The 27,904-nt window shown below is 51.7% G+C and overlaps 1 protein-coding gene across 1 annotated transcript; it reads right to left on the reverse strand.

Moving 5' to 3' along the window:
• Positions 1 to 6,691: 6,691 nt before the first annotated feature.
• NKX2-2 (NK2 homeobox 2) lies at positions 6,692 to 8,466 on the reverse strand. The gene is made up of 2 exons (XM_049650355.1): positions 8,208 to 8,466; positions 6,692 to 7,254 (listed from the first exon to the last, which is right to left on the reverse strand). The coding sequence occupies exons 1-2, from the start codon at positions 8,464 to 8,466 to the stop codon at positions 6,692 to 6,694; spliced, it is 822 nt and encodes a 273-aa protein (XP_049506312.1).
• Between the last annotated feature and the right edge of the window lie 19,438 nt (positions 8,467 to 27,904).

Genomic DNA, 27,904 nt, shown 5'->3' on the forward strand with positions numbered 1-27,904 from the left:
ATCACCCGGGACAGTGACCGGCGCAGAAATCTTTTCTTATCCAATCTCGCCACCCCGCGGACAACTTGAGCACTGCAGACTCCTAATCACATCGCTTCACTGGTGGTGAAGGGCGGGGTGGGGGGGCGCTTAAGAAAGTAAAAGGATCGACGTTTGGAGCCACGAATGCTTTTGATGGGAGGTAGTCCCACCTAGGGTATTCACGGGAAAAATCAATGTCACAAGCTCGAGTTGCGGGTCCTATTTTAGGGGGCGCACGGTGATTAAGATTGAGCAATCTGTCCTTCATTCTACATTCTTTTCAGCCCCTACTCCGCTGTCCCAGACCCAGCCTCTCAGAAAGGCACCAGAGCCGGGTGGAAGTAGAAGGCATTTACAATCTGGTGACCTTTCCACTCTCAGATACCCCCTGCGCCCCAGTCAATCCCTCAGCACAAGGTGCTCTCAGCTGGGGTGCGGTGCATTCTTGCCTCCCTCGCCCGGACCCCAAAGCCCGGCGTCCGCGTGGGGTCTCTTCCTGGTGGCCAGATGGCGCCACTGCACCGCCCTCCCCTGGCCGGTGGGGTAAAGGCACCAGGTTGGTGGAGGGCTTCTCTAATCACCTTTCCTCGCAGTTAGCAGCACCCGCTGGAATCGGGATTGGATATGGGCAGGAGTAGCAGGAGTCCCGACTCAAGGTGAATGAGAGATGAGGGTCTCTCCTGTCTAGTAACCTTACTTCCGCCCCCAACCAAACTCAGAATCCTCTTCGGAAGCATTTTCTCGCTCCCTTACAGAACTGCCTGTTCTGCGTTCACCCATAGGGGCCGATACGTGCGTGGTACGGCTCAGGTTTGCAGAGACCGCGCCGTGTCTATCGTGGAGCCCTCCCAGTGGCCAGCGCACACCAGGACTACTGAACCAGTTTGCTGTTGTTTGTACCACAACTGGATGTAAGCTGGGGCGGGCACTGCAGGTGACACGTACGTGGAGGAAGAAGAGTGGGAGGAAACTACGACCGAGGAACAAGAGTGTCGTCGAGGGCAGATTGTTTCTGTCCATGCGCACTTTCCGAACCGCCTGTGCACCAGCAAGCTGTGATGGAGCCGCCTGACTTGCACGCTCTAATCCTGGTTCGGAGCCGCGGACTCCTCCTGGGTCCCCTCTCCAGGCTTCGGCCTCTTTTCCACGGAAATACAGCCCGGGACCGGGAAGCCGGACTGCCTGGTGGCACTTCCCGGCATTGGGGCAGGGCGCGCAGCGCTGTGTCCAGAAAGCAGAACTCGGGCGCCTCCTGGTGTCGGCTGCGGCGCGCGGCCACTCCAGTTTCTTCCGCCCGAGGCTGTGCCGCTTCTGGTAGCGAGCTGCGCGCGCGGTCAGGTGGCCCGCGGGCCTGCATTTCCATACTTGCTCGGGTGGCGGCGCCAAGGCCTGTATCTCCTGTTTATTAATAATGATGCCCCGGGAGAAAAAAAAAATATTAGAGCCTTTAAAAACCAGACTGCGTGGAAGAGGGGAGGGTGTGTGTGTGTGTGTGTGAGTGACTTGGGGCGTCGGTGAAAGCAATAAAACTCAGATCGCTTCCTTGGAGAGATAGCAGCGGCTATAATGCGTTGGGGGGATCAGGGGTTTATTTGCAGATCCTGGATAAAAGATGATATATCGACACAGTTTAGAGTGTCATTGCGCCTGGCCTCTCAGGAAGCCACAAGTACATATTTCCTGAAATACCGACCAACATAATATCTAATCCACACGCCACTTAAGTACGGGAGGGGAACCTCAGCATCTCACAAGTTTGCGCCTGGTTTCCTACTTACGGGTGGGGAGACCCCAGCCGGGCAGGATCTGGTGAGCCGGGACGCGCCCTCCCCTCGCTTTTGTCTTCAGTCCAAGTAATCACTTAGTGATGGGCCTTAATAAATACGTCCGAGAACTGTCCTTATGCTTGGTAAATATTGGATTAGCTTTTCAATGACCAGGCTCTTGAAAAGGCTCGAGAAATCCACACCAGGTCTCCACTAAGCCTAACAGTCAATAGGTAAGGAAAATAAGTGCTTTCCCTGGCCAGGGTGGGGAGCGTTGACAAGGGGATTCCTACTCTTAGCAAGTTATCTGATTCTACGAAATAGGACAGTAGTACTAAATGGGAAAGGGAGGCCTCCATTTGGGATTAGCTGTACTTTCCACTGACTTAGTTTTGCTCATTAAGGGCTGAGTGACTGTTGCCTAAGGGGGCGACGTGTGTGGGTTCTGTGTTTATTTCCACAGCGTGAGCTCTTTGTTTTAGCACATAGTTTGTTTAGGGGTTGTTTATGGGAGCTTTTGACCAGGCTATAGGTGGGGGGGGGGGGGGGCAGAGAGGCGCATGGCCCAAATGCTCTCTTACTGCCCCAGGATAACTCAGACTTAGGTGAGGCAAAACCCGGCAAATTCCTTGGAAGCTCTGCTCCGTGTCCCCATTACTTAATTTTCCTAAAATGATTCAGGAGATACTGAGAATTAAAGCGCAAGTTCCTCTCCCGACGTGAGGAGGGGTGGCGGTGAAAGAAATCTCTGAACCGGCTTCCTTGTCGCACCGAGATGCCAGAGGGATCCCCGCCCATAATTCGAATGACGGGGGTTGGTAACAGAAGGGTCTAACTCGGCGGAAGTGGCTTCAGAACCAGCTGCAGCTGAAACGGAGCTGGGCCAGAACTCAGCGGCCCCCTGGGCCTCTCCGAGTGCTTCCTGCAGTGCGCGGAAGGATGGTTGCGCGCGCCTGGGCGTCGCGACTTGGCGGAAACATTTACTCTGGAACCTTGAAGTCCGTGGGGCCCGAGCATCCCTGACTGAGCCCTGGGCATGTTGGTCTCCTTCTGAGCTGGCGCTGACCAGTGGCTTCCACGCGAGGCTCCCAGGCCGACCAAGCCTAGCTCTCAGTTCCAGCGCACAGGAACACGCAAAGTGCTCGCAAGGAGCCCAAACCCCGAGGCCAGTTTATATACCCGAGCCTGAGTGTTAGAGCCAGTGTTTGCTAGAAGAGACAGAGACAGGGAACAGAGACAGACTAGAGAGAAAGAGAGAGGGAGAGAAAGAGGAGAGGGGAGAGAGAGAGAAAAAGAGAGAGGAGAGGGATATCCAGCTCTCAGTGTGTCACAGGGCCTAGGCAGGGCAAGCGCCCTCTGAAGCCATCAAAGACAGGGGTGGCTTTTTTTCCCCTCCTCCAACCTCCTCCCCAATAGATATAGCACGAATTTTTAATGCGTCTTCCTTTCACAGACAACAATACAGGGTTTGAAAGCCGGACACAATTTGGGTTTTGTGCGGGTCCCTCCTCGCGCTCCCTCGGCCCAGCTGGCCATATGGAATCCAGCATGGAGCCCGCGGATGACAAAGGGACCCAGTGACAGGCCCAACAAAACCCCAAGGAGACTTCTGCCTGACTCCGGGATTCACTGCCCGCGATAAGCGCGCTGAATGGTGCGGGGTGGAGGGGGAGGGAGGGCGGGCCCCTTCTCCCTCTTCCCCTCTCTCTGTCCCCTGCGATCCTTTCTCTGTCTCTTTTTAATATGCACGCCTCTAACATCCCCGGCTCCCAGCTCTCCCATTGTGCCGTTTTGTGCGGCCCGCTGTAGATTGGGCGAAGATAGACTGCCGAAGCGGACCCCGCGCCGGGTGCGCTCCCAGGGCGCTGGGGTTAGGGCCACACAGGGCTCCGCGGGCGCTTTTATTGACTCCATGGGGACCCGAGGACAGAGAGAGGCGGGCGCCGGACCCACCTCCCCAGCTCCCAGCCGCTCGAGCGCATACTCAGACTGCAGGCCTGCAGTCCTGGACACCGCCCAAAATGCACCTCAATGCGCCTCCAACGCGCACTCAGTGGAAGTCTTGGAGAATTTGGACCTTCCACCTTGCCTCCTTCCTCTCTGGGAGCCAAAGGGGTTCCTATGATCATTCTTGGTTTCCCCGGAGCCCTAGGGCCTGGGACAGTCAAAATCAACTGGAGTCTTGGAGCTATGCCTCAGGCCTCGTGACAAACCCACTCCACGAAGTCTTATCTCCCTTCCCGGCGGATTTGGAGGTTACAAGGAAGTCACCGGTGGGGTCTTGAATGCTTGGTATCAGGGCAAGTTGGGCATTCGACTATTGAACAATAAATGATTTGGGGAGAATTCTCTTGGCCTTTACAAATAGCAAGAACGAAAAACGCCAAACATTTCCAAGCTAGTGTGGGGAACAAAGGGAGACTTCTCAGCATTTAGGAAAACCTGGGTGAACCCGGATGAACCTGGAGATGGGGAAGGACATTTAGGAGGATATTAGAAAGACTCCAGCGCCCTCATTTATCCAGGGGCGGGCGCGCAACGCAGGAATAACGTGTAATCACGTCCCTGGGCGTGTTGCGCTGAGTGCTATTGACGCGCAGATTTGGTCACACGGATAATCATGTTTACTTTAGATATTGAATTAAATCTGATCATCAACTAGAGGGAGCGAGAAAGTCAGCTGGGACCGCTCCCTTTGCTCTGCCTCCTCGCCCCCCGCCTCCCCTCCCCAGTCATAAAGGTGGAGCTCAAGAGAAAACGAGAGATACAATTTCCGAATGGGGCCGACTTTCAATCCCCAGGCATCTCAGCGCCCGCTGGGCTGTGAGCTACACAGCCCCGGGTATTTTCGGAAATCCGCGAGATAGAGGAGAGAAGCACCCCCTCCCCCCAAGCAGGACCACCTGAGACGCTCCCCTGTGCCGGCAAGTGTGCGCCAGCATCCGCTAAAGAGATCTCCCAGAGACCAGGGTGGGATAGAATCAGTTCCGTATTAGGGAAGGGCCGATGAGCCCTCCCCCGGGCAAGCCGGGGGCTATTTGTTCGCTGCCTGCTCCCCACCCCCCACGACGGCCCTGCAGGCCGGGGCGCACCACCCCACCTCCAAACCCCTACTTTCTAGCAAGCAGTTCGCTCAGGTTCACGTCACAGGGCTGGCCTGGAGTGCCGCGCGCAGCCAAATGCTAGGAGGGGAGGAGGCGTGGGTTCCAGACCCAGGTTTGGGGGCTGGAAACCCAGAAAGGACGGGGGGGGGGGGTGGAAGAGGAGGGCGGCAGATTCCACTTGTAAGGATTGCCACTGACTCGGGCTCCCAGGCTCTCCAGGGCCCAGTAGCCTAGAGGAGGCTGCAGCAGCTCCCTCCCTCCCCCACGCCCTGGTCCCCACGTTCCTTCTTATTGCCAAAGCTTCGAGCTCCCCTCTCCGCTCCTTGCCCTGATCTTGGAGCGGTCTCCTAAGCTGCCTCCAGTCAGGGGATTTTGAAAAAGGGGTGGGGAGTAGAGAGAAAGCCGACCAGTCTCAACCTCAGCGTCCCCACCCCCCTTCTCCGCGCGAGGTAAATCAAATGCAACAAAGTGAAAGTCATCGAGTGTAGTGGCTTCAACAGCTTCTCAGGCTGAAGGAGCCACTCGTAGATTTGGGCGAGCGAGGGGGGCTTGCTCCCTTCGCTATGGCGTTTTCCAAAGTCAGTTATCCTCCCGAAGCCAGGACGCTGCGGTCCCCGATTCAGGAGGCGCTAGAGGCCCGGGAGAGGGCAGGCGACCTCGGGCTTCGGGTCGACAGCTCGAAGACCCAAGGCCAAGCGCTCCCGCCCCAGCCCGGGATCCGAGGCGCGGGGGTTGGCCAGCCCGCCCGGGCGAGGCCTGTTTCGCGAGCCTTTCCAGCGCCCTGGGAGTCCCCGGTTCCCTGCCCCGAGGGGAAGCGTGGATGAGGCCTCAGGCCCGGCGCAGGGCGACAAAGTAAGACAAACGGGAGGGCCGGGCTTGGTTTTTTTAAACACAGGATTTTTATTAAAATTCTTATTTAAAAAATCGAAAGCTTTCAGCGCCCGGCGCTCTTGGGGAACCGCACGGAACCGCTGAGCTCCAAGTTCCGGGGCTCAGGACCCGGAGATGGGGCAGGGGGCTTCTCGCCTACACATTTTTTTCTTTTTCATATTTGAGAAATGTTTGCACTGAACAAAATATAAAAAGAAAAGAAAGCAGGAGTAACCAAACAGGAGCAAACCAAAAACAAACCACAAAGAAAGGAGATGGGCCCCGAGGGAGAACAGGCCCGCACTGAAGATCATTTTGGCAACACTCACCACCGATATTTACAACGAAAAGCGAAATCTGCCACCAGTTGTGAGAACGTTTACATGGCCATAAATATTTAGCATTTTCTTATAAAAAAAAAAAGGAGGAGGAAAAAATTCTCTATATTTTTAAAGTGTTCTCCACTTGCTTTAGAAGAAGACGGCTGACAATATCGCTACTCACACAAACATATTTTACAAAATTCACAAAAGCGGGGAGGGGGATGTGTTGGTCTTTTTCTCGTTCTCAAGTGAGGACGCTATCGCTGGGACGATTTGGTTCCCCACCCCCCCCCCCCGGGGGGAGGCAAAGAAGCGAAGCTGCGCAAACATTCTGTAAACACGGCTTAGAGTTCAGCCCTCTCCAAAGGTTCCGAAAGAGAGAGGGATGGGGCAGAGCTGCGTGGATGGAATCTGCCACTCCAGAGAGTCTCAGGCAACCTCCCGGCGCCTCCCCAACGGAGCCAAGAGTCAGCTCGACTCCAAAATAATAGTTATAATAATAATAATAATAACCACCGTAAGGACCGAGTCCTCCTCGCCGCCGCCGCCGCCGCCGCCGCCGGGGTGGGGCCTGGGCCTAGGGCCGCGAGTCTCGGAGGGGCGGCGCTCACCAAGTCCACTGCTGGGCCTGGACAAGGGGGTGTGCTGTCGGGTACTGGGGGGTGCTGGCCGAGCTGTACTGGGCGTTGTACTGCATGTGCTGCAGAGACTGCGCGCTGTAGGCCGAAAAGGGGATGCCCGCCTGGAAGGTGGCGGCTGCCAGGTCCTGGGCTTTGAGCGCGTGGCACGGTTTGCCGTCCCTGACCAAAACGGGCACGGCCACCCGGCGCGGCGAGGGTAGGGGTGTCACCTCCATACCTTTCTCCGCCCGGGCGCGCTTCATCTTGTAGCGGTGGTTCTGGAACCAGATCTTGACCTGCGTGGGCGTGAGGCGGATGAGGCTGGCCAGGTGCTCGCGCTCGGGCGCCGACAGGTACCGCTGCTGCCGGAAGCGCCGTTCCAGCTCGTAGGTCTGCGCCTTGGAGAAGAGCACCCGCCGCTTCCGCTTCTTGCCCGCGTCCCCCCCGCCGCCCGGGGTCTCCTTGTCATTGTCCGGTGACTCGTCGGCCGAGGGCTCCGGGGACTTGGAGCTTGAGTCCTGGGGCGCCGCGCCGGCCGCCAGCCCATGCACTGGGGGAGAGAGAAGCGCGTCAGGCGCCTGGAGGCCGCGCGCCGGCACAGCCAGACCCTGAGCGCCCGGGATCCTCCGTGCGCCCTCGGCCCTCGGCGCCGCGAAGCCTGGCCGTACTGCCTTCGCCTTGACCCCCGCCCTGATCCCTGCACGACAAAACCGTTGGCTTCCCCCAGGGGAAAGAGGAAAAGCGACTTGAGTGGGGGGCTCCAGACTCGCGTTTCTAGGGGTTCTCACAGTGTGGGTGCGTATTTGGGGGGAGTGGCGCGCGGAGAAGATCTTTGCGGGTTAAGGGCTCCGGCCCCCTTAAGCAGTTTCCTCTCCGGAGGAACGTGGGTAGATTTTTAAAAGAAAACCCCCACAATCCCGGCATTGATCGGCTCGGCCATTTAAGGAAGGTTTTTGGGGGCTTTCGTTTTTGCTTTCGGACTTTCTGGACACCCTCCGCACCGCACAAAGCGTCCTCTATGATCTTGCAAGGGGGCAGGGTGAGCTATTTATACACGAGCTACCGGGAGCCTCCCCCACCCTCTACCCGTACCCCGAGGCTCGCTGGCTCGCTCCAGTGCTCCAGGCCAGTCTCTCCTGGCTGTGGGGATGGGGGGAGTGGGGGGGAGGGTTCCGACCGGAGCCATCAGTCCTGGGTTGACTTCTGTAACCAGCCCTTGGGAGGTATTCCCCTCCCCTCCCCCTCGTTTCCCCAATTTCTTGCTTTGAAAAAAACATCCGAGACCAAGTCTTTTTCCGGTACGGGGATGGGGGGGGGGGAGGAGGTTGAAAAGGGGGAAAGAGCTAGGGCATCATTAACAAGTGTTAAAAATCTTTCCAGAGGAGCAGGGCGAGGGGTCTGAGTTTAGATGGCTCCTTCCTCTTTCTCCCCCAGTGTCCATCCCGAGCTTCAGCCACGGGAGGAGAGGCGCTACGGCCGCAGCGGCCAAGTTTCGCTACTTACGGGAGTACTGGAGGCCCTCGGTGCTGGCCAGCCAGCGCGTATATGGGTTGTCGCTGCTGTCGTAGAAGGGGTTCTTCAGGGGCAGGCTCTGCACCGTGTCCAGGGTGCCCTGCCCCAGCGGCCCGGCCCTCTTGGCGGGCTCCGGCCCCTCGCTCTCCTCCTCTGGCCCTTCGGCCACCGAGCCCTCCTCATCGTTGGTGTCCGGCAGGTCCAAGATGTCCTTGACCGAAAACCCCGTCTTTGTGTTGGTCAGCGACATGGCTCAGGACCCCGCAATTTATGCAGCAAAGTTGTAGCTTCACTTGGTCAATTCGTGGCGCTCCCCAGTTGGGGCAGGGAGGGGGTATGGGGGGGAAGGGATAGGGGGAGGGGAGGAGGGGGTGGGCTTTAATTATTGAGATAATTATTATTTTAAAAAAGCGAAAGAAACTATAAGGAAGGGTAGGGGAGAAAAAAAGGCCAAAAGCAACGCCTGTGTCTTCTCTGAAACCACGCTGAAATGGACGCGGGGACTGGGCGGCCAGTGCGCCGAGCGCTGCGGGCCGGGCCCTAGTTTGTAACTCCAGGAGGGGTGCCAAGGAGGCGTCAGCTCGGGCTCCGGCGGCCGCTCGGCGCGCGGTGGCGGCTGGTGGCGAGGAAAAAATGGGCCATTGCCCGAGCGATCAGTCCATATAAGGCTGGGCTCCACTCACGAACCTGGGGAGAGGGGGGAGAAGAGGGGGAGAAAGAGAGGGAGGGAAAGAGAGGGAGGGAGGGGGAGCCAGAGAGGGAGCGAGAGAAGGGTGGAAAAAAAAGGGGGGGAGACGTTAAAACGCAAAGGTTGGACACGTGTGGGCGGGTCTTGGAAGTCAAGTGGATGAAGACAGTATTTGCAGATGTGAAATTGTGGGTTTTGGGGAGCTCCGCGCTCCCAGCCAACGGCCCTCTAGAGCAAGATGAGAGGTGTAACGTGTCAATTAATTGCAAAGACGGGGCGAGCCTTTTTTACCCAGTATTTACATACAAAGGACCACCGCGTCGCTCGCGAGTCCACACACTTGAAAAGGCCGTTTTAACAAATTGCATCTTTAAAAAAGCGGAGGAGGAGGAGAAAACAAAACAGAAACCGAGAGGAGCAAAAAAAAACCAAAACAAAACAACAACAACAACAACAAAACCACACACACACACAAACAAAAACAAAAAACAAAGCACAAAACAAAAACAAAAACAAAAAAAAACCCCAAACCCAAAAAACCAATCTTAACATTCACCGGTTCCTACCTCCCCGCCCCCGTGCGCCCGCCCCCAGCAAGCCAGAAAATTGGCGATTTGTGGTGCCTTTGGAAAAGGGGGAGGGGGCGAAGGCTGAGCCGCGGAAATCTCTCCTCCTCATCGCTGGTGGTTCCCTAAACAAGATCCGGTTCAAATGGCAAGAGCCCAACTTCTGTAAGCCTCCTAGGTCAATATTTTGGTTGAGGCTTAAGGATGAGCACTAGAAATGACAAGGCAAGTAATTGATTCTAGTTAACGCCGAAAGAGCCCGAAACCCAGGAGAGGGATCGGCTTGGGGCCGGCCGGAGCCACCACCAAACGACCCCACCCCCCTCCAGCCACCCTTTATTTGCTAAAGACTTATTTATTTCCTTCACTCCGCCTCTCTCTCCCCAACCCCCTTCCTTTTCTAAGCGGCCCGGGAGGACTGCGCAGTTCACTCGCTGCTTTGCGGGCGGCCCAGGGAGGGGCGGGTGGGGGGTAGGGAACTCGAACTTGGGCTGGGTTCTGTCCCCTGCCCCGCCGCCTCTGGGCTCCGCGGGCCGCAGTCTCCTGGCAGAGGAAAGGGCAGACGGCCCCGAGCCCTTCTTGCCCATTATTATGCCTCGACCTTCCAGCCCCCTCCCTCTCCAGCCTCCAGCAGAGGTGGAGCGTTAGGAAGGGAGAGGGGAGGAGTGGAGAGACAGGGGCGCTGTATCCAGCCCGGGTGAGGACCCCGAAAGCCATGGGGGAGGGGGTCGCAGGGTAGGCGGATGGTGCTGTGTTTTCTTCGGAGTTTTCTTCTCTCAAGCAAGTCCTTAAATTTCGTCTCCTTTTAGTCACCCCAGGAGCGCAATGGGAGTACTAGCTCCAGGCTCCCAGCGGGCATTAGGTTTGTGTGAAGTTTCCAACCTTTCGCCAGCCTGGGAACTGAACTTTCCTAGGGCAGCACCTTCTCTGGGGCGCTGGGGAAGAGAAGTCAAAGCAGTACTGCCCGCCCCTCTTTCCAGTTTTTTTTTTTTGTCCGGGAGGGAGCAGTTGAGGGGTAAGGTTTGCTACCTGAGGCTCCTGTCCGTCCCAGAAATGCGTCTTGAAGGTGCTTTGCCCGGGGGTGGGGGTGGGGTGGGAAGGAACAGAAAGGGCCGCGCGCGGAGCTCCGGGTCTCGCCTTCCCCTCTGCCCTTAGCCCCACGGCGCGGAGCGGAACGCGCGGACGCCCCGTCTGCTCCACGCTCAGCTGCGGCGGCCGCCTAGCCCCTGTCGCCCCTGGGTTGCCAGCGACCGGCGAGGGCGGCTCTCCTCGAGCCGTTCGGCGGCTTTCTGCAGCCCTGGCTGCCTCGCCCCCAGTATGTGACGTGGGTGACAATGGCCCAGGTTAGAGCGAGCCCCTCGTCGGCGCGTCCTGGGTGGTCGGACCCGGGCAAACACAAATACAAACCGATTGCTAAGCTGCGGACAATGAGCGAAATGTAGACAAATGTCCCGCTCCCGTTGGAAGCCTTTGTCCCGGCTCGGTTTTTGCATTTATTTCAGTGGCGAAATAATACATGATTGACGCTCTCTTTCAACGTGTCCTAACTGTTTGGAATAAATCTAAGGCTGTTCCTAGTTGTCATGGCGTTCAACCCTTTTCAATGGACTATCTCTTCATTCATTTCTGAATCCGTCCACAATATTAAGGAAACCCCTTCATGTCGACGCTCCCCATTCCCCTCTTTCTCCTCCTACTTTTTCTTTTCTCCTTTCTCCCCCTCCTTCCTCTTTTTTTCCCTGCAAGAATTAGAAACTGGTTTGAATCGTGTTCCTCGAACCCCTTACTTTTCGTGCTATTTTCTTCTGTCTCTCCAGTCTCTGTCTTTCCCAGCCTCTCTCCCCATTGCCTCCCCCTCCCCCCTTTCACGTGGGAGCTCTCTGCCCTGTCCTGTCGGAGCGAGGAAGTTGGTTCTCCAGGAGTTGGGGGGTGGGGGGAGGCAGGCGGGCTGAGTTTGGAAACAGAGGCAGGCTGGGCCTGCCCCTAGCCATTGTTAGTCCACTGCTAAATAAATAACTGGCCAGAGAAAGTTCCTCAACGCGAGCATTGCAGAAAATACCCTCCTGTGGTTCCTCCCCTTGCTCCTCTCTCCCAAGGAGGGGGGTGTCTTGGGGACTAGAGCAGTCTCCAGGGATGGGGAAGGGCCAGAAATGAGTCTGGTTGGGCCAGGTCAATCAATTCTTGGGTTAGGTGAAAAATGGTCTTTTGGCAAGAAGTGTCCCTTTTTGCACATCCTCAGAGCCATCTTGGGGGGCGGGTGTCACCTCCAGGCTCCCTCTCAGAGTTCGCTCATTTCCTCACCTTGGAACCACCTAGCTCCATTCCCAAAGTCTCCCTCCCTTCCTCCAACTTAGAGGGCCTTTCTCCCAAGATGTAATCATCCTGCCCTCATTTGTCTGGGCCCCTCCCTTCTCCCTGGGAGCCTCCACGGTAGGCCAAGCACCTGAGAGACAACTATTTTCCCACCGGAATCCAGGCTCCTGGGAATTCATCATGGAGAGGGAGTGCTGACAATGGGGCCTGGAGAAGGAGACCCCTAGCTCAATTCTGGAAGGTCGAGCTCCCCAACCGTTACTGCTCCCTTGGTCTCCACTAGCCAGAGAACTTCCACCCTCAAGTCACAGGGTTCCCTTCCAGGAGCACTGGCGGGGCCACACTTTTCCTGCCAGCACAGGCCAGTGGCTGGATATCAGCTTCCTCCTCCACGTTCACCCCAGCTCGGACTCGCATTTTTCCTTCCCTTGGTCTCGGGAACCTCCGCCTCACCTCCAGCAGCCGCGCTCCGCTCCCCGCGGAGCCGGAGCCTCTGCGCTCAGGGTCTCTCTCCTGGGACCTCGCGAGTCCATTTTCCCCATCGCTTCGTCGCCCGTGTGGTTCCCGCGTCCGCTTCCAGAGCGCTGACATTTGCAATTGAAAAGGCGCAGGGAGACCGCTGGGAGGCTCATAATTGAAGGGGAGAAACTCTGCTTGTTAGAGGAAGATCATAAAATGCAAGTCCCCCAGGAGTGGCCTGCGGACGCTGGGAGGCCGGCGCCGGACCAGCTGGCTGCCCGGGGCAAGTCCTGTGCCAAAGCACGCTCCAAGTTCTCCCCGATTTCGTGCAGCAGGGAAGAGCCGGGGCCCAGCACCAAACGCACCTTTCCACACAAATTAAACAGGTGATTGCATTCCAAGGACTCCTCAAGAGGTCTCTCTGGGAGCACCCCAGCCTGGCCTTGCCCAGCCTTTTCCAGCCCAAGATCTCGTGTCCAGGGAGATCCCATGCGCCCAGCAAGCTGAAGACCCAGCTCCACACCCCTGTCCCATCTCTAGAATCCTTTATTAATATCCCCACTACCCACACCCTGTCAGTTCTAAACAATGCGTGTCGCCTGGCACCATTTTCAGCTGTACTGGGATGTGCTCTAGTCTCCCCAACTGGGTACTTTAATAAATTCTCTCCAGGTTCCATCTTGCAGCCAGGAGAAGACACTGTCCTGGTTCCACCACATTTGGGTTGGGGCTTTAAGCTCTGCTGGCGGTGAAGGACTGGTGAGCGCTCTGCTAGGGGCCTTCTGTGGCTGCAAACTTGGGGAAGAAGTTGAGATGGGTGCTGGAAGTTTGATCTTAGCATGTTCTAGGCCTGAGATAGTTTGGGTGTCTTTGGTGTGCAGCACCAACTAGCACCCCTTGCCAGGGTTATCAGGGCAGCTAGAAGTCCTTGTCCCTGGTGTTCATCCTCAGCGTTGGGGTTCCAGGTGCTCTAGAAATCTCAGAAGTCTGTATTCCTTCTTCTGGCATTTAGTATGGGTGCAAAGGGAGGCGCAGCCACCCCCCCCCCCCAGGGCAGGTGGGGAAGAGGGACAAAGGAATCTTTTTCCCTAGAGGCCAGACGGAACCTCCTTTGGGAGGTTTCTCAGGCGGCTAAGCTTCCCTCTGCCGCTCTGGGTTCCGGAGGGACTGAAGCGCAGGCGGCTGGAGAGGGCGGCTTGGGGAGCTAAACAATCGCCGGAGGCCCAGGAGGGGAGGTGAATGTACACAGGCTAAGTGGCCCCACTCCAGGACAAGTGGCCCTCCAAGTCGGCCCAGTGTTTACCTGTTTACTTTCCCAGGTAGCTCAAACACGAGCGCCTTTTCTGAGCTCCGGAGCATGTGGACGGCCCTGGTGCGCCCTGCGTCCCAGCTTCTCATTTGCCCCACAACGCAGCTTTACCGTCCCTCCGTCCGGGGGAGGGGTGAAGTCCAAAACGCAGGAAACCAGGCAAGAAAGGAAGATACTTGTGGAAAGTGAGGAGAGGCCTGGGTACACCCCACGCCTGAGAGCCCGGCTTGGTGTGCCCGTTGATGGAGTGGGCGTGCTGGGGTGGCATTCGGCCCCGCCCCCACACCTCTCCATCTCCGTTCTGGGCTAGAGAGCCTCTTGGGAGCCCGCTCTGCTCACATCCTTCCCCTTTCAGGCTGGTGAAAACTTGCAGCTTACGTGCGTCCTCTAGGGGAGTTTAGGGCAGAAAAAGTCCTGGGGAGCACCTTGTGGGTCAGTTCTAAAGAGGGGTGGCCTTGAGGAGCCCAAAGCTTCCGCAGCCCTAGGTGGCACCCCTCACCCTCCCTACCCACAAATCGCCTCCAGTCATTAAAAATACAAGGTCTTTCCCCTTTATTTGGAAACACTGATTTGTTTGATTTCATTCTTTTTCTTCTTCCTTTTTGGAGTGAAAGAGGTTGAAAAGAAACTCCTTCCCTGGTACAGTATGTGGCTGAGCTCTCAGTTCCCCGCACATCCCATCTCGGATAACAACCTTCAAGTGGATTAATTTATTGTCTGGTTAGCGCCAAGGTGCAAGCGCTTGTCTTCATTCACTCCCGAAACAAAGCGCGTTGCACCTTCCTGCTCTGGCGAGGATTAGAGGCGCGCACACAAAGGTTTTGTCGAGGGGGAAGGTTTATTTTATCGCGGGTTGGAGACTCGGAGCGTGGCGTGCACTCGAAATCAGTGGGGGAAGGAAAATGTCGCCCAGTCTGGTCCCTGAGCCGGGAGATAAAGACGCTCACCTTTAAGATGCACACCTCCCAAACGGCCCGATGGCGGCTTGGATATCAGGTCGGGGTTGCAGGAAGCAAGGTGTGAGCTCTGGCCTCCCCATGAAAGAAGTCGAGGTGTGTGGCCCAGGATACCACCCCAAGCAGAGACGTTTCCTAACCAGAAAACTGAAAGTCAGGCTTTTCTCTGGTGGGTTCAAGCACCAACTGGCATTGCTTTCTGCTCCTGGGAGAAGGAAAGTGAGTCCTTGCAGCCTGTGTTGGGGAGGCCTAAAGCCCAGTCAGAGTACAACTTTCTGAGGCCAGGCCACCACAGGGGCAAATCTCTGGCAGGAGAGACCCACAACCATTGGACCAGATGGCCAGAAAGTGGGGGCTAATGAGAAGGGAAAGAAAATTTCAGTCCCCTTTGGGTTCAAGCATAAGGTGAGTTTTTTCTTTCTTTGGTTAATACTATGTTAACTCTTAAAATTGACCCAGAAGGACAATCCTTCCAAGTCACCAAGAAGGTGACTTCTTGGACAGATAAGTTTTCCAGGCCCAGAGAAGGAGCTCAGATTCTGTGTCTGGGAAAAAGCCCCTCCCCCCACTTAGTAGCAGCTCTGAGAAACCGTGGAAAGAAGACCTGATCTTGGCACCTAGAGCTTGGATTTCCCCTGCAATTAATTGTGGGGGCAGCTAGCAGGCATCTTAGTGAACTATCTTCCCCTAGTCTTTTTTTCAAGGTGAAATACACAACACTTCCCAATTATCTGCCTCAAATAGGAAAGAAAGAAAGAAAGAAAGAAAGAAAGAAAGAAAGAGAAAGAAAGGCAACTATCTCCCGAGGACATAAATTGTAATAGAAATTAGGATTTCTCTATTAATCAGCCTCATTGTGTGGGCGTAAAACCCCGAGGACATATGTTAGGACTTTGATAAATGCACTTTAATGACATCTTTGAAAATGCATCCAATAAAATAAAAGGCGAGAAAAGCCGTTTAACTTTCATGGATGTTAAATTGAACACGAAATGTGGCTCGGGGCACGCTACAAAATGGAACCGGCCTCCCTCCAATATTTTCTTTAAAAACGCAGCTCTAAGCCCCCCTTGGGCCAAATGAGCCTGTCCCAGCCAATCCATTGTCGCTGGTTTACTGGGGAACCAAACGCCACGTCCCCCCGGGGCGAACCCCTTTGCTTTATTCGTTCGCGCTGCTCTGATGATTAAATATGTTACAATGAGATTACACAGCGTCAGTGTTGCCTTCAGGAACGTTCGTCCAGCCAAGCCCGACCTTCCCCCCCGATAAGGGCGATTTCAATGCAGGAGATTTGGGTTTCTCAAAGAAACACGACGCTGAAAGCACGTTCTTATCTGAATATACTCCTTAGCACGTGACAAAATCATTACCACAAGACTTGGAAAAACAAGCGGCCTCTTCTAATGGGTTAGTATTCAACACCCAACGCTGGGTCGGGCGGGCTGATGTGCAATGTAGTCATTGCCGGCGCAGGGAAGCCATGCTCTCAGCCTGCGCTGAAACAGGCTAGGGCCAGGCAGGACGAGGAACCGATCTGCGAGGGCACTGGAGGGAAGGGGTCCTGGGGATCTCCCTCTCAGGTCTAAAATCTGAGGACCGGAGGTCTGCGACCCTCCTCCAGACGCAACACCCCCTTTTCACCCCCCCCCCCCCGGCGCCACCAGCGTGGAGCAGGCGCTAGAGGCGCACCAAAGGGCCCCTTGCTCCTTGCGGTGTTTGTGTGTGGCTGGGGGAAAGGGTTGGAGCTGAGGGGGCGCCCCTGGGAGACCAGGACCTCAGCAGACCCCACAGAGGCTCATTTCTGATCCTCTGGCGATCTCTACTGACGGCAAACGAGAACTGTCTGGTGCCCGGCGAGGCCCGGGAGACACTCGCCCCCTCAAAGTCCAAGCTCAGGCCGCCTCCTCTTCCCCCCTACCACGGCTCGCGCCCCCGCGCTGGGCCTTCCTGCCTGCGACTCCCGCCACTTACCCTCCTTCTGCTACCTTGCGGCCCGGTTCCGCCGGAGAACCCCTTTCTCTACTAGGCGCCACCTCCAAATTACCTTCGGGACTTCTGCCTCCGCCTTAACCCCCAGTCCCGACCACCCACTGCTCACAGCAGGAGACTCACCGGGCGGAGGTGGGTGCAGAGGCGCGCCCTCCCTTACGGCGGCCAGGGCAGCCCCGGAGCATCCGGCACCCGGCAGTGGGGAGGGGGCTGGCGAGGCGCCCGGAGCGCCCGCTCCGCCTCCCACTCCCGGCGCCGCGACTACAGCCGCGCAGCATTTCAAGGCGCGTCTTTATCTAGCCCTCCACCTACTCGGACCCCCCACCCCCAACCTCGGGCGCCCCTCCCCCACCGTGCGCCCTCCCGGGCGGGGCTTGCAACACCGCCGCGGCCCTCCACCTCCCCTCCTCCCGGCCGCGCACCTGCCCAGCCCCACCGGGCAGTCCCGTTTCAGCGGCTCCGCGGGAAAGCGCACGGCGTCAGGAGCACTTGGCCTAGGCTGCAGGTAAAACTTTTACCGTCTGGGGGCGCGACGGGAGGGACCGGCCCCTCCCCGAGTGCCTCCGCCCCCCTAGACCAGCGGAGTCCGCTGATGACTTCGGACGCCCTGCACTTGCCCACCTGCTGCTTCCGGACTCCAAGGCTTGGGGACCGAGCCCAGTCGGGCGCCGCGAATGGGAGGGGCGCTCCAGAGGGTGCGCGGAGGACTCAAAGCCTGGCACAGCCTGGCCGGACGGCAGTGCCCCAAGACCCCTCTCCCTTGGCCCGCCGCAGAGACAGCGCCCGGAGCTCGTTCCGTTCCCCGGCGGCAGCGGAGGCCCGCGCCTGACCGCGAGGGGCGACGCCGACTCCACTGCGGCTCTCGGGCTCCGCCGGGTTCCTCGCGCCCCCAGTACGCCCGCCCCGCATGCGAGCGGGAGGCTCACCTGGAGCGCGGCCAAGCCGCTGGGGCCAGGGCTCCACCAGCGCGCAGGTCCCCGGCCGCTCTTTATCCCAAGCTGCGGAGTGGCGGGCACTCGGGCAGTGGCGCTGCGCTGCCGGCCGGAGAGCGCTCCCTCTCCCGGCTCCGGCTCCCGGCCCGGCGGCCCCACCCTCCCGACTCCGGGCCCCGCGGCAGCCGCGCAGCCTCCGCGGAGGGGGCCGCTCCCCAGAGCCGCGCGCGCTCTGTTTGTTTTCCTTGCCCGACTGACGTGAGTCAAAATATTGGCCATATGTTCAGCGGTAATAAATTGGGTATGAGCGCAAACACACTTGGGCTTCGATGGCTCTTTCAGCTGCCACATGGCGGGCTTCGGGGGGGAGGGAGCTGCCACTTTGCCTCGGCCCCGACCCCCTCAAACAAGCGGGTAGGTGCCCTCTCCCTAGCGTCCCTCTGAGCTGGAGATTGGGACCCCAGATATCTCCTCTTCTTCGCCCCTCCTCGGTCGCAACCGTGCCTTGGACCCTGCAGCCTAGAGCCGGGGCTGCTGGTTAACAAGGTCGCCATCTATAAATTGCTCGGTCGCTAAGACGCCATAAAACCGAAGGGCCAGATGTGGCACGTTATTTATGTGTGAAACAGCGTTTACATTAGATACGCCGACCCAAGGCCGATAGCACGACTTCTCGGGAGGTCACAGACCTCTCGCCCCGGGCTATAGGCTCCGCCCCCAGGACGCTTACTCCCTCCAGATTGAGGGGTGTTGGTCTTTCTGGGAAAGGGGTTCAGCTCTCTGCGGCCTAGGAAGAAAGTGATTTCAGTGCACCCGTGCCAAGGTGCCACCTGTCCAGGATTAGAGACAGCTTCTGGGATTTATTTCTGTAGTTTTTCTGTTTCCTTTTTTTTTTTTTTTTTTTTCTCAGAGGGCCTGGGAGGCTGTTTCATTTTCCAGGCGGTGGATACGTTCCATGGGACTTTGGTCTGAACAGGAAAGGTGGCATTTGAAAGCTGAAGATTTTCGGCCCTGTGAGATTTGAGGATGGGAGCTCCCTGACTCCTGAGGGAGGGGGTTTTTTGAAGGGGGCAGAGATGCAATTGGAACAGTCCACCTGGCTGAGGGAGCAACTGAGATTAGTCTTACCTCAAACCTGACTGTGGACTCCAGTGTCAGATGTCACCCACCTTATTTAAATTAAATGGAGCCAAGGCACTCAGACAGAGGCAATCCTGGCATTGGACATGAAATTGGAGCTGCCCTGTGTGCTTTAGGAAAGGGAGGTAAATACTGTGTAGTAATAGAAAACAATTGTTTTGTTTTTTCTCCTCTGGAAGGAGGCCTCAGGACTGCATGTCCCCAGACTGGTCACCTCACACTTTACTCTTATGAATTCATTAAGAGTCATTGTCTCTCCCGTGCCATTATTTTACTATTTCTTGAAGTGAACCAAATTCTCTCTGTGGTTAATAAGCACTGAGTCAGGCCCCCTACCTTCCTTTTCATCTTCAAAACACCTGGGGTTCCCTGAATGACATCTTCCATCTGGCCAAGGAAAATAAGAGATGAAAAATGTTGCCCTACTGCAGGGAAAAACATAAGCATTTGACTTGACTATTACAAGTTATCCTGGGTCTGTGTTCACTGGATAACGGTCCTTAGATGGCGGTTAAGGATGGAAAAATGATGCTGTAGAAAGAGGGTGGGAGAGAAGGGAAGAGTGGATATGGGGTGGGGGTGGGGATGAGGAACCCATTCAACAGGTGCAAAGAAGAGCTATAAAATGAAGCTCTTAATCTTAAGTGCCAAGCACAAAGAGTGCCTCTCCAGTCTGCTCTCCTGGGCGGTAGAGTGAGTTCCCAGAAATCTTTAGTTACTTCAGAGAAATCTGAGGCTGCACTCAAGCCTGCGGAGCTGGTGATCTTGGAAAATTATTACTGCATTTCATTCTTTTTTCTTGGATTTTTTCTGTAATCTTTGTTTACAGTTAAACCCCCAAATCTAGAGCGTATTTTTGGGTTTACACCACCTCCAAATGTAAACTCTGGGATCATTGATGAATAGCTTCTTTGGGTGAAAATAGTGTTTTGTGCCCAAAATTGGACAAGGGGATTTGAAGGCAGACCCTCACATTTGTAGCCCTTGTGAGAATGGGTCTCTTTGTCTAGCAGATGCCCTGGAGAGAGGCTTCTGTGTTTTCCTGCCCATATTGCTGACACCTGCTATGCAGTGAACAGAGATGCCCAGAGCTAGCTTATAACGTCGGTGTGTGGTGGTCTCCAGGTGGAAAACTGAGAGATGTTGACAAAGAGTACATCAAATCTGTCTTCATACCACTCTCCATTTAGGAAACCCTAGTTAAAAATAGCAAATGTACCAGGGCATTGACTAGGTAAATGCTAATAAAAATCTATTATAAAAGAGATGCAGTGGGGAGCAAGGTTTAAATGAAATACAACTGTTTAGGTACAACTCACTTGTCTTCTTATTGGGCTTATTTAGTAATCTGGTGCTAAACTTGATATACTTAAACACCTTCAGACCTACACAGATTTCATGCAGTGGCATTTCTTAGTTCCATAGTGTTTTTTTTTTTTTTTTTTTTTTTTTTGAGAGGGAGAGAGAGAGACAAAGACAGAAAGCATGCATGTGCTCACGAGCAGGGGAGGGGCAGAGGGAGAAAGAGAGAGCTAAGCATGGAGCCTGATTCAGGGCTCGGTCTCATGGCTGTGAGATCATGACCTGAGATGAAATCAAGAGTTGGATGCTTAACCGACTGAGCCACCCAGGCTCCCCAGTTCCATAGTTTTTTATACTATTATTACTTTAGAGACATTTCTGTTCTATCCATGGACTCAAAATTCATTGACTTTTAACACTGGAAAAACCTTCCTCCATGAAGTTCTCCAAAGGTATCATCATCTGCAAGGTGCTTATGTTGTACCCCTCTGGGAGAGAGCAGTTCTTTGTACTTACAAATAAAATCAACCCAAACAAAACTTTATACTGCTTTGAATTCAGCTAGTATATAATTGCATGGTCTCAAGAAGAGTTCTACTATGCTTCTTGCAGAGAGAGTTCCTTACCTGTCACTGCTGCCTAGGCCACTATGCAGTCCAGCCAATCAAGGAAGGCCAGTGCCTTGCTTGTGTTTCACCTGGGCATCATGCATAGTGGCCAGGGTGGCTCCATGGAGGTGAGAGCTGAGATGGAGGAAAGTCAGTGACCACCATGCCTGATCATGGAGAAGGTGCTGTCAGGAAGCTCAGAGTATCTGTAGATAATGTCAGAATGCAAATGGGGTATGGTAGAGACTCTACAGATGGGCAATGACCCGTCCACCTGCCCTTGGCCAGTGAAAGAGTCAACTGAGCTCATCTGAGATGGATTCATGGTCCACTTTATTTGAAAGCACACCCACTTCTTTTCCTCCAGTGCACCCCTTAGCAGAGCCAGAAGACAGAGACATGGTCTTGTGACACTCTTGGGCCCCCAAAGATCAAGAATGATACCAGCTCCCTCTTATCTCCTGCAGCTCCTGGGTGAGTGAACGCAGCTGGACACAGATCATTTTGTTAAAGCATTAGCAGTGGGCAGGGAATTTGGCAACATGTGTCAAATCTTCAAGGAGCAAAAATCAGATGCATCTAGAGATAAAAACTAGATTAGTAGTTGCCTAGAGTTGGGGACCCTCGTGAGGCTAAGTGATGGCTAAGGGATGGAGGTTTCTTTTTGGGGCAATGAAAATGTTCTAAAAATGATTGTGGGATGATGGTCACACAACTCTATGAATATACTAAAAACCATTGACTTGTACAGTTAATTGGGCAAATTGTATGGTATGTAAATTATGTGTCAATAAAGCTGCTTAAAAATATCAAATTCATCCCTTTTTTTTTTCCATCAGGGGTAGAAGGTGCTAGGCTAGAAGTTAGGAGGGGCTGGAGGAGATGGGGGAAGACAGGTAATTCTGAAAGCTGATTTTCACCCCCACCCTTTTCTGAGTATTTTCAAACAGAAATATTGAAAATAGTAGAGTGAACATTTATTCACCCTCTACATGGATTCAACAATTGTTAACATTTTGGCACAGATACTTTATCACCCTAGTAAAGACATTTTATTTTTGTTAAACTATTTAGAATTAAGGTTGTAGACATTGTGATACTTCCTCACAAATACTTTGTACATGTCTCCTAAGAACACACATTCTACAACATAATTACAACACCATTGCCATGCTTCAGAACACCAGCAGTTGTTCCATAACTTGCTCAAATTTGACCCATGACAAAGTGTATCTTTATAGCCTATTGATTTTGTCCAGACCCAGGACTTACTCAAGGTTTATATGCTGCGTTACTGCATTTTATATATATTTTTTATTTTTTACATCATTATACTTTGATTTTGTTTTTAATTTTGAGAGAGAAAGAGAAGGGGAGTGGGGCAGAGAGAGAGAGAGAGAGAGAGAGAGAGAGAGAGAGAATCCCAAGCAGGCTCTGCGCTGCCCGTACAGAGCCTGACATGGGGCTTGAACTCCCAAACCATGAGATCATGACCTGAATTGAAATCAAGATTTGGACACTTAACTGAGTAATCCACCCAGGCAACTAAATGTCCTTATGCTCTTAATTTACAACAGTTCTTGTTATTTTCCTTCCTTCCCTTCTTTCTGGCATCAAGTTTTAAAGAACCCAGACCATTTGTAGAATACCACCCCCATTCTGGACCTGCCGCACTATGTTTTCCTGGTGTCATTTCCCTTGCTTCTTTATGTCCTGCACAGCCATAAACTGGATGTTAGATCTAGAGTCTGGATTGGGAGCATCACATGTGTGGTATGTCACTTTGCAGTTTGTTGGGAAGCAAATTCCTCCATTAGTGAGGCTAAATTTGATTACTTGGTTAAGATGGTGATTGTCAAATTGTACCATGTGAATTAGTAAGTGATTAGTAAGTAATCTGAGGGGTAAGCAATACTTTGGCATTGTTCTGATATTCTTTGTCACCATATTCCCCAATAACTTCCAACCACTGGTTTTTGGCATCCATTGCTTGAATTCCATTGCTCCTCCCATCTGTACTTATTTTTTTTCTGTAAAGAAGAGCTTCCTTTCCCTTGGGCCCCATCATGGACTCATGGAATTAAAATTTTTAATATGTTACAATCATTTAACACCATTCTTTTAATGCTTGAGTTCTCCAAATTGTCCATGGCACAGCAATGCACTAGAAAGTGCTGTGGGAAAAGTCAGACATAGAAAATGATGAGAAACTTGAAGGATCCAATGAACCTGCAGAGTTAGTAGTTCTCAGTGGTTCTCAGTAACCCTAAATTATCATGGAAGACTTCTGTGTATATTTCTAGCCAACAATGAATGGCTCATCACCAGCTACAAAAAACTCATATTACACAGTTTCAGGGAGTTCAAATATGTTACAGATTAAAACCAATCAAAATAGTTAACATAACTCAAGTATCACAGCATTAAAACAAGATGAAAGAGATCGATTATAAGAAATTGGTTCACATGACTATAGAGACTGGAAAATCCAGAATGTGCACAGCTGGCTGGCAAGCTGGAGACCCAGGGAAGAACTGATGTTGCAGTTCAAGTCTGAAGACCATCAGACAAGAGAATTCCTTTTTGTGCTGTGGGGGGAAGGAAACAAATATTTTGTTCTATTCAGACCTTCAACTGATTAGATGAAGCCCACCCACATGACGGAAGGTAATTTGCTGTGCTCTGATTTGAATGTTAATTGCATTCAAAAACACCCTCACGGAAATAGTATTTGACTACATGTCTGGGCACTGTGGCCCAGCCAAACTGACACATAAAATTAACCATAACACCCCTAATTAACTGATGTTGACAGTTCTACCCCAGGATCCATGAGTGTTTGTGGAAAGTCTTGAGCAAAGTTTCTGAGCAGCTATAACAACACAATGTTACACAATGCTGTGTCCTCTGCTCCAAATCTTGTCCTTCCTGTTTCCTAGCATTGGCCTGGACCACTCCCTGGACATTCCTGGTAAATGTTCTTCTTTATAACTAGTACTTCTGAATCAGACATTGGATGTGCTTCCTATAAGACAAATACACATGGCCAACATAAGGCCATTTGCAGCCCATAAAAATATCCAGTTGTTTGTAAATAAAATCAAGGAACTTGTTTTGGGTTTTGAGGGTAAAATGAGCCCTGTGAAGGTCAAATACACAAGATCTCTAAGTCTTTAATCCTCCTAGAATAAACATAGGCTTGCAGTATACTTTGAAATAATGGAATATTGCTCATATTGATCTCTGATTCATTGAAATGAATTAAGAGGACTTCTGATCTTTTTAAGACCATAGGATTGCTTTCTTTCTAAATAAGAATATTGGATTCCAAGAACCATGCAAATTTAGGGTAAACCATGCTTGATGTTGAGCTAATTCTTAGAAAAGAATGAGTGGAACAATAAAATGGGAATCAACTACTGTTTGGGGCCATTCAAAGTAGTTACCATTTAAATTCTAGCCAGTATAGGGGATTGGACTTTAATGGCATGTATTTTATTGAACACTTACTATGTCCCTGACAGTGTTCTAAGGTCTTTAATATATATGATTGTATGATTATTATAACTCCCACAATAACCTCATGAGTTAGGGAACACCAATTATTACCTTTATTTAATTTATTTTTATTTTTTAAGTTTTTATTTTGAGACAGAGAGAGAGAGAGAGAGTGTGTGTGAAAGCATGGGGTGGAGTAGGGGGAGGGCCAGAGGAAGAGGGAAAGAGAAAGAATCCCAAGCAGGGTCTGCACTGTAGTGGCTTGAACCCATGAACCATCAGATCATGACCTGAACTGAAATCAAAAGTCAGATGCTTAACCAACTGAGCCATCCAGGCACTCCAAATTATTACCTTCATTTTAAAGTTAAGGAACCTGATGTTTAAGGAATTTACACATAGATTTTGGAGTCAGAGTGCATGGATATAAATTTCTCCTCTGTCTTGTGACCTGGGGCAAATTACTTCTTTGTGCCTCATCTCCCCCCTGAGTAAAATGGAGATCATGATCTTAGTCTGCTGTGAGAATAGGATGAAATAGTGTATGTAAAGCACAGTGTCTGGTGGTGCCTGACACATGGTAGACACTCTTCTCACTTCAGTTATCATCATTATTACTAGCTCTAGTTATGGAAAAACTGGGATTCCAATCATGGTCTACCTGACTCTAGAAGCCCTGCTCTTGACCATGACATACATCATGACACATGACTTTGTCTGTCACTGAAATTCTGGAGAGTATTCCCTACCCAGTATGAGCTTTCTTGGTCTTTCTCCTCCCTTTCCTTCTCTCTTAAATATGTTCCCCTTGTAGTGTTTTCTTTCTCTTTGATTCATAGTCCATTCTGTTGGTATCAATGAAGAATACTGCCTTGGCTGCTGGCATTCAGGACTAAATAAACAATAGATTCATAGATTGTTTTATTGTTTTTTAGTAAAAGGATAAGGCGGAAGACTGGAAGTTTGAGATAGAAGATCTTGTCACTTTCAGGTAACAGTGGTTTAGAGAAGTATCGCATTTTAAATGTAAGTGAAGCCAGATTGTTTGATTTCTGGTTAGGGGTTGTGTCTCCCTGGTGTATTTCTCTTATGGACAGGAAGTCACTAAACAGGAGTAGGACTGGGTTAAATCAAATCTTGTGATTAAGTGGGGCCAGGCCCAAGGTCATCTAGAGGGTGGGGATAGTAAGCTTTTCTGACAGTGGGTTCTCTATAGGTTAACTTTTTATTATCATCCACGCCCTCTCTAACTTCTTTGTTCTGCATCTCTTCTGAGGGTATGAGGTCTGCACTAAGGAAGGGAATGCTTAGGGAGGACATATACAACCTGGGCTTATACAACCTGGAGAAGAAACAACTGGCTTAGATTTTCCTAGAAGGCATCTGGCCCCACTGCAATATTGGAAGTAAAGCACTTAGAACAGGACACAGAGAGTAAGTGAATTGACATTTCCCCTAATTATTCTGAATTCATGGTCACTAACTCCCTGACACGTTCACGTGTTAGGAATAAGAGAATGAAGATAGGAAATTATGCTGGTTTATACTTTCCCCATCCTTAGCAGCTTTCCATAGGTGATGGGCAATCCATCGGCTGAATTACAAGGTTGCTTTTGAGCCCTCTAGGGTTTTCTTGGAGAAGTTAATATTTATCTGGCTCTGGTGAGTTTAGCTCTTTGGGAAATCTTTTGGGAAAAAAAGGTATCATGGTGGCTGATATCACAATAAAGTCAGTGGTAAGGTCTGGACAATTACAGCAGTGGAGGAAGAACAAATTACATTCAGACCCAATCACAAAATTGTCATCTAGATTATGGTTGTCAAGTTTTAACCGATGCTGATGTTGCTGTTGGGGAAAGAAACAACTTATCATAAATCTCAGTGATTCTTTGACAGTTTTCAATTTCAATGGGAAGCATCATGGAAGTGAACTTGATAAAGGACTTGGCAATGAGGAAAAAGTTTCTTTTTTCTCTTGTCAGTTTTTTTTTTTTTCTCTTGTCAGTTTAAAGATCATCTGAGAATTTATAAATCTTTTTAGGCTTAAGATTTAAAATTGTTTGCACATGAACTTTTTATATCGTGAGGATTTCCCTTCAGAGAAAATGGCATTTTCCATTTATCCCAGTTATTCCATTCTGCATAGAGGAAATAGAGTAACTCTTGTGTTGTTGCTTCTACCATTATTCCATCAATTAATCAACCAACGAATCAACCCACCAATTAACAAGCTCATTGTTTTTACTTGGTGTATTAGTTTGGTATGGCTGCAGTAACAAATCTCCCAAACTAGGTGGCTTAAACGATAGAAATTTTATTGTCTCACAGTTCTGGAGAGGAGTTTAAAGATGTCAGTAGGGATGGCTCCCTCTAAGGGTGGTGAGGGAATGTTCTGCTCCAGGTCTTTCTCCTTGGCTTGTAGGTGGCCTTCTTCTCCTCTTGTCTCTTCACATTGTGTTCTCTCTGCACATGTCTGTTCACATTTCCAAATTTCCCCCCCCCTTTTTTTTTTTTATAAGAAAATCAGTCATATTGGATTAGGGCTTGCCCTTGTGACCTCATTCTAACTTGATTATTTCTGTAAAGAACCCATCTGTAAATAAGGTCATGTTAAGAAGGTATTGTGGGTCTGGGCTCCAATATATTTTTTTAAGAGGACACAGTTCAATCTGTAACACTTGAAATGAGTTTGGAGCAGGGGCAATGAAGACCATGGAGGCTCCAAAGCCCCAATCCATACCCTGTAATGCCAAAGTGTAGTCCATGTCTAGTACCTGCCTCTGAGTGTAACGGCTTTGGAGTTGGTGTGCAGTTGATGGTGGGAATTTGGCATTTAAGGTATATGACTTTTAAAATAATGAAAATAATACTTTTGAATAGTATTCCCATTAGGAAAATGGGCATGTATGTATTGAATAGCTTCAGAAGAGCAAGCAAGTTACCTAAGACTGTTCTTTCTGCTGATGTGGCAACTATGAACTTGGTACATTTGAGCTCTACCTACTAATGCTCTGTCACATCTTTTTTTCTCCACCCCTATATTTTTAATATCATAGCATCTAACTCTGATAGACATCTAATTCTCACTGAATTAATGGGAGACTTTAGGCATTTCTAATAACTGCGAGTGAATATTAAGATGTAATTGTAATGCCTTGATCTTTATATGACTCATGGCTTTAAGGAGCTCACAGCATACCAAACACAGCCTCATTACTGTAATCCTCTTACCGTCACTTGGACCTGAGTTGCAAGTATCACTACTTCCATCTTGGGGAATGAAAACCCAAGGAACAGGAGAGGAAGTTGTGTTGTTTAACACCACAAAGAGGGCAGGACGGTCCTTTTATCATGGTCCTTTTAACTCTCCCTTTATGCTGGAGAGTTCTGTATTTAGCCAGATTGTCTTCCAAAGCTATCCTCACATTCTATTTTAGCATCCCCGGTTGCTGTTTGTGTATGCTGGCTGGTGTCTGGGGCAGGAGCAGTTCTGGATGGATTGAGAAGAAAGACGACAAGACTTCTATTATAAAGCACTGTTTATTATTGGATCAATATGATCGATGTCCACCTGTCAGATCTGTAACATTATCTGGGAACCAGCAGATGGAGCTGTTACAGATAGCATTCAGAGGTTTGTTTGTTTTCCCTAGCACGTGTTTCCATTCTGGGGGAAATACCACTTCATTGTTAGATCAGTGGGGTTGTTTGCAGCCAGAGGTTGAACACACCTTTTCTCTTGGCCCAAGTCTGCAAAACTGGAAGGTCGTTTAGGTGGGGGGCCAAGGTTTTCATGGGGAAAAAGTATGATGACAGTCTTGTACTACCTCCCAGAGGCCTCTTCATGGCAGGAATGGATGCATGCTATGCACAAGGAGAGAGGTGTATATACTGCTTCCTGAAAAGCCCACACTTAGAGTCACAG

The sequence above is a fragment of the Panthera uncia genome (assembly GCF_023721935.1).
Source record: "Panthera uncia isolate 11264 chromosome A3 unlocalized genomic scaffold, Puncia_PCG_1.0 HiC_scaffold_11, whole genome shotgun sequence".
Taxonomy (NCBI): domain Eukaryota; kingdom Metazoa; phylum Chordata; class Mammalia; order Carnivora; family Felidae; genus Panthera; species Panthera uncia.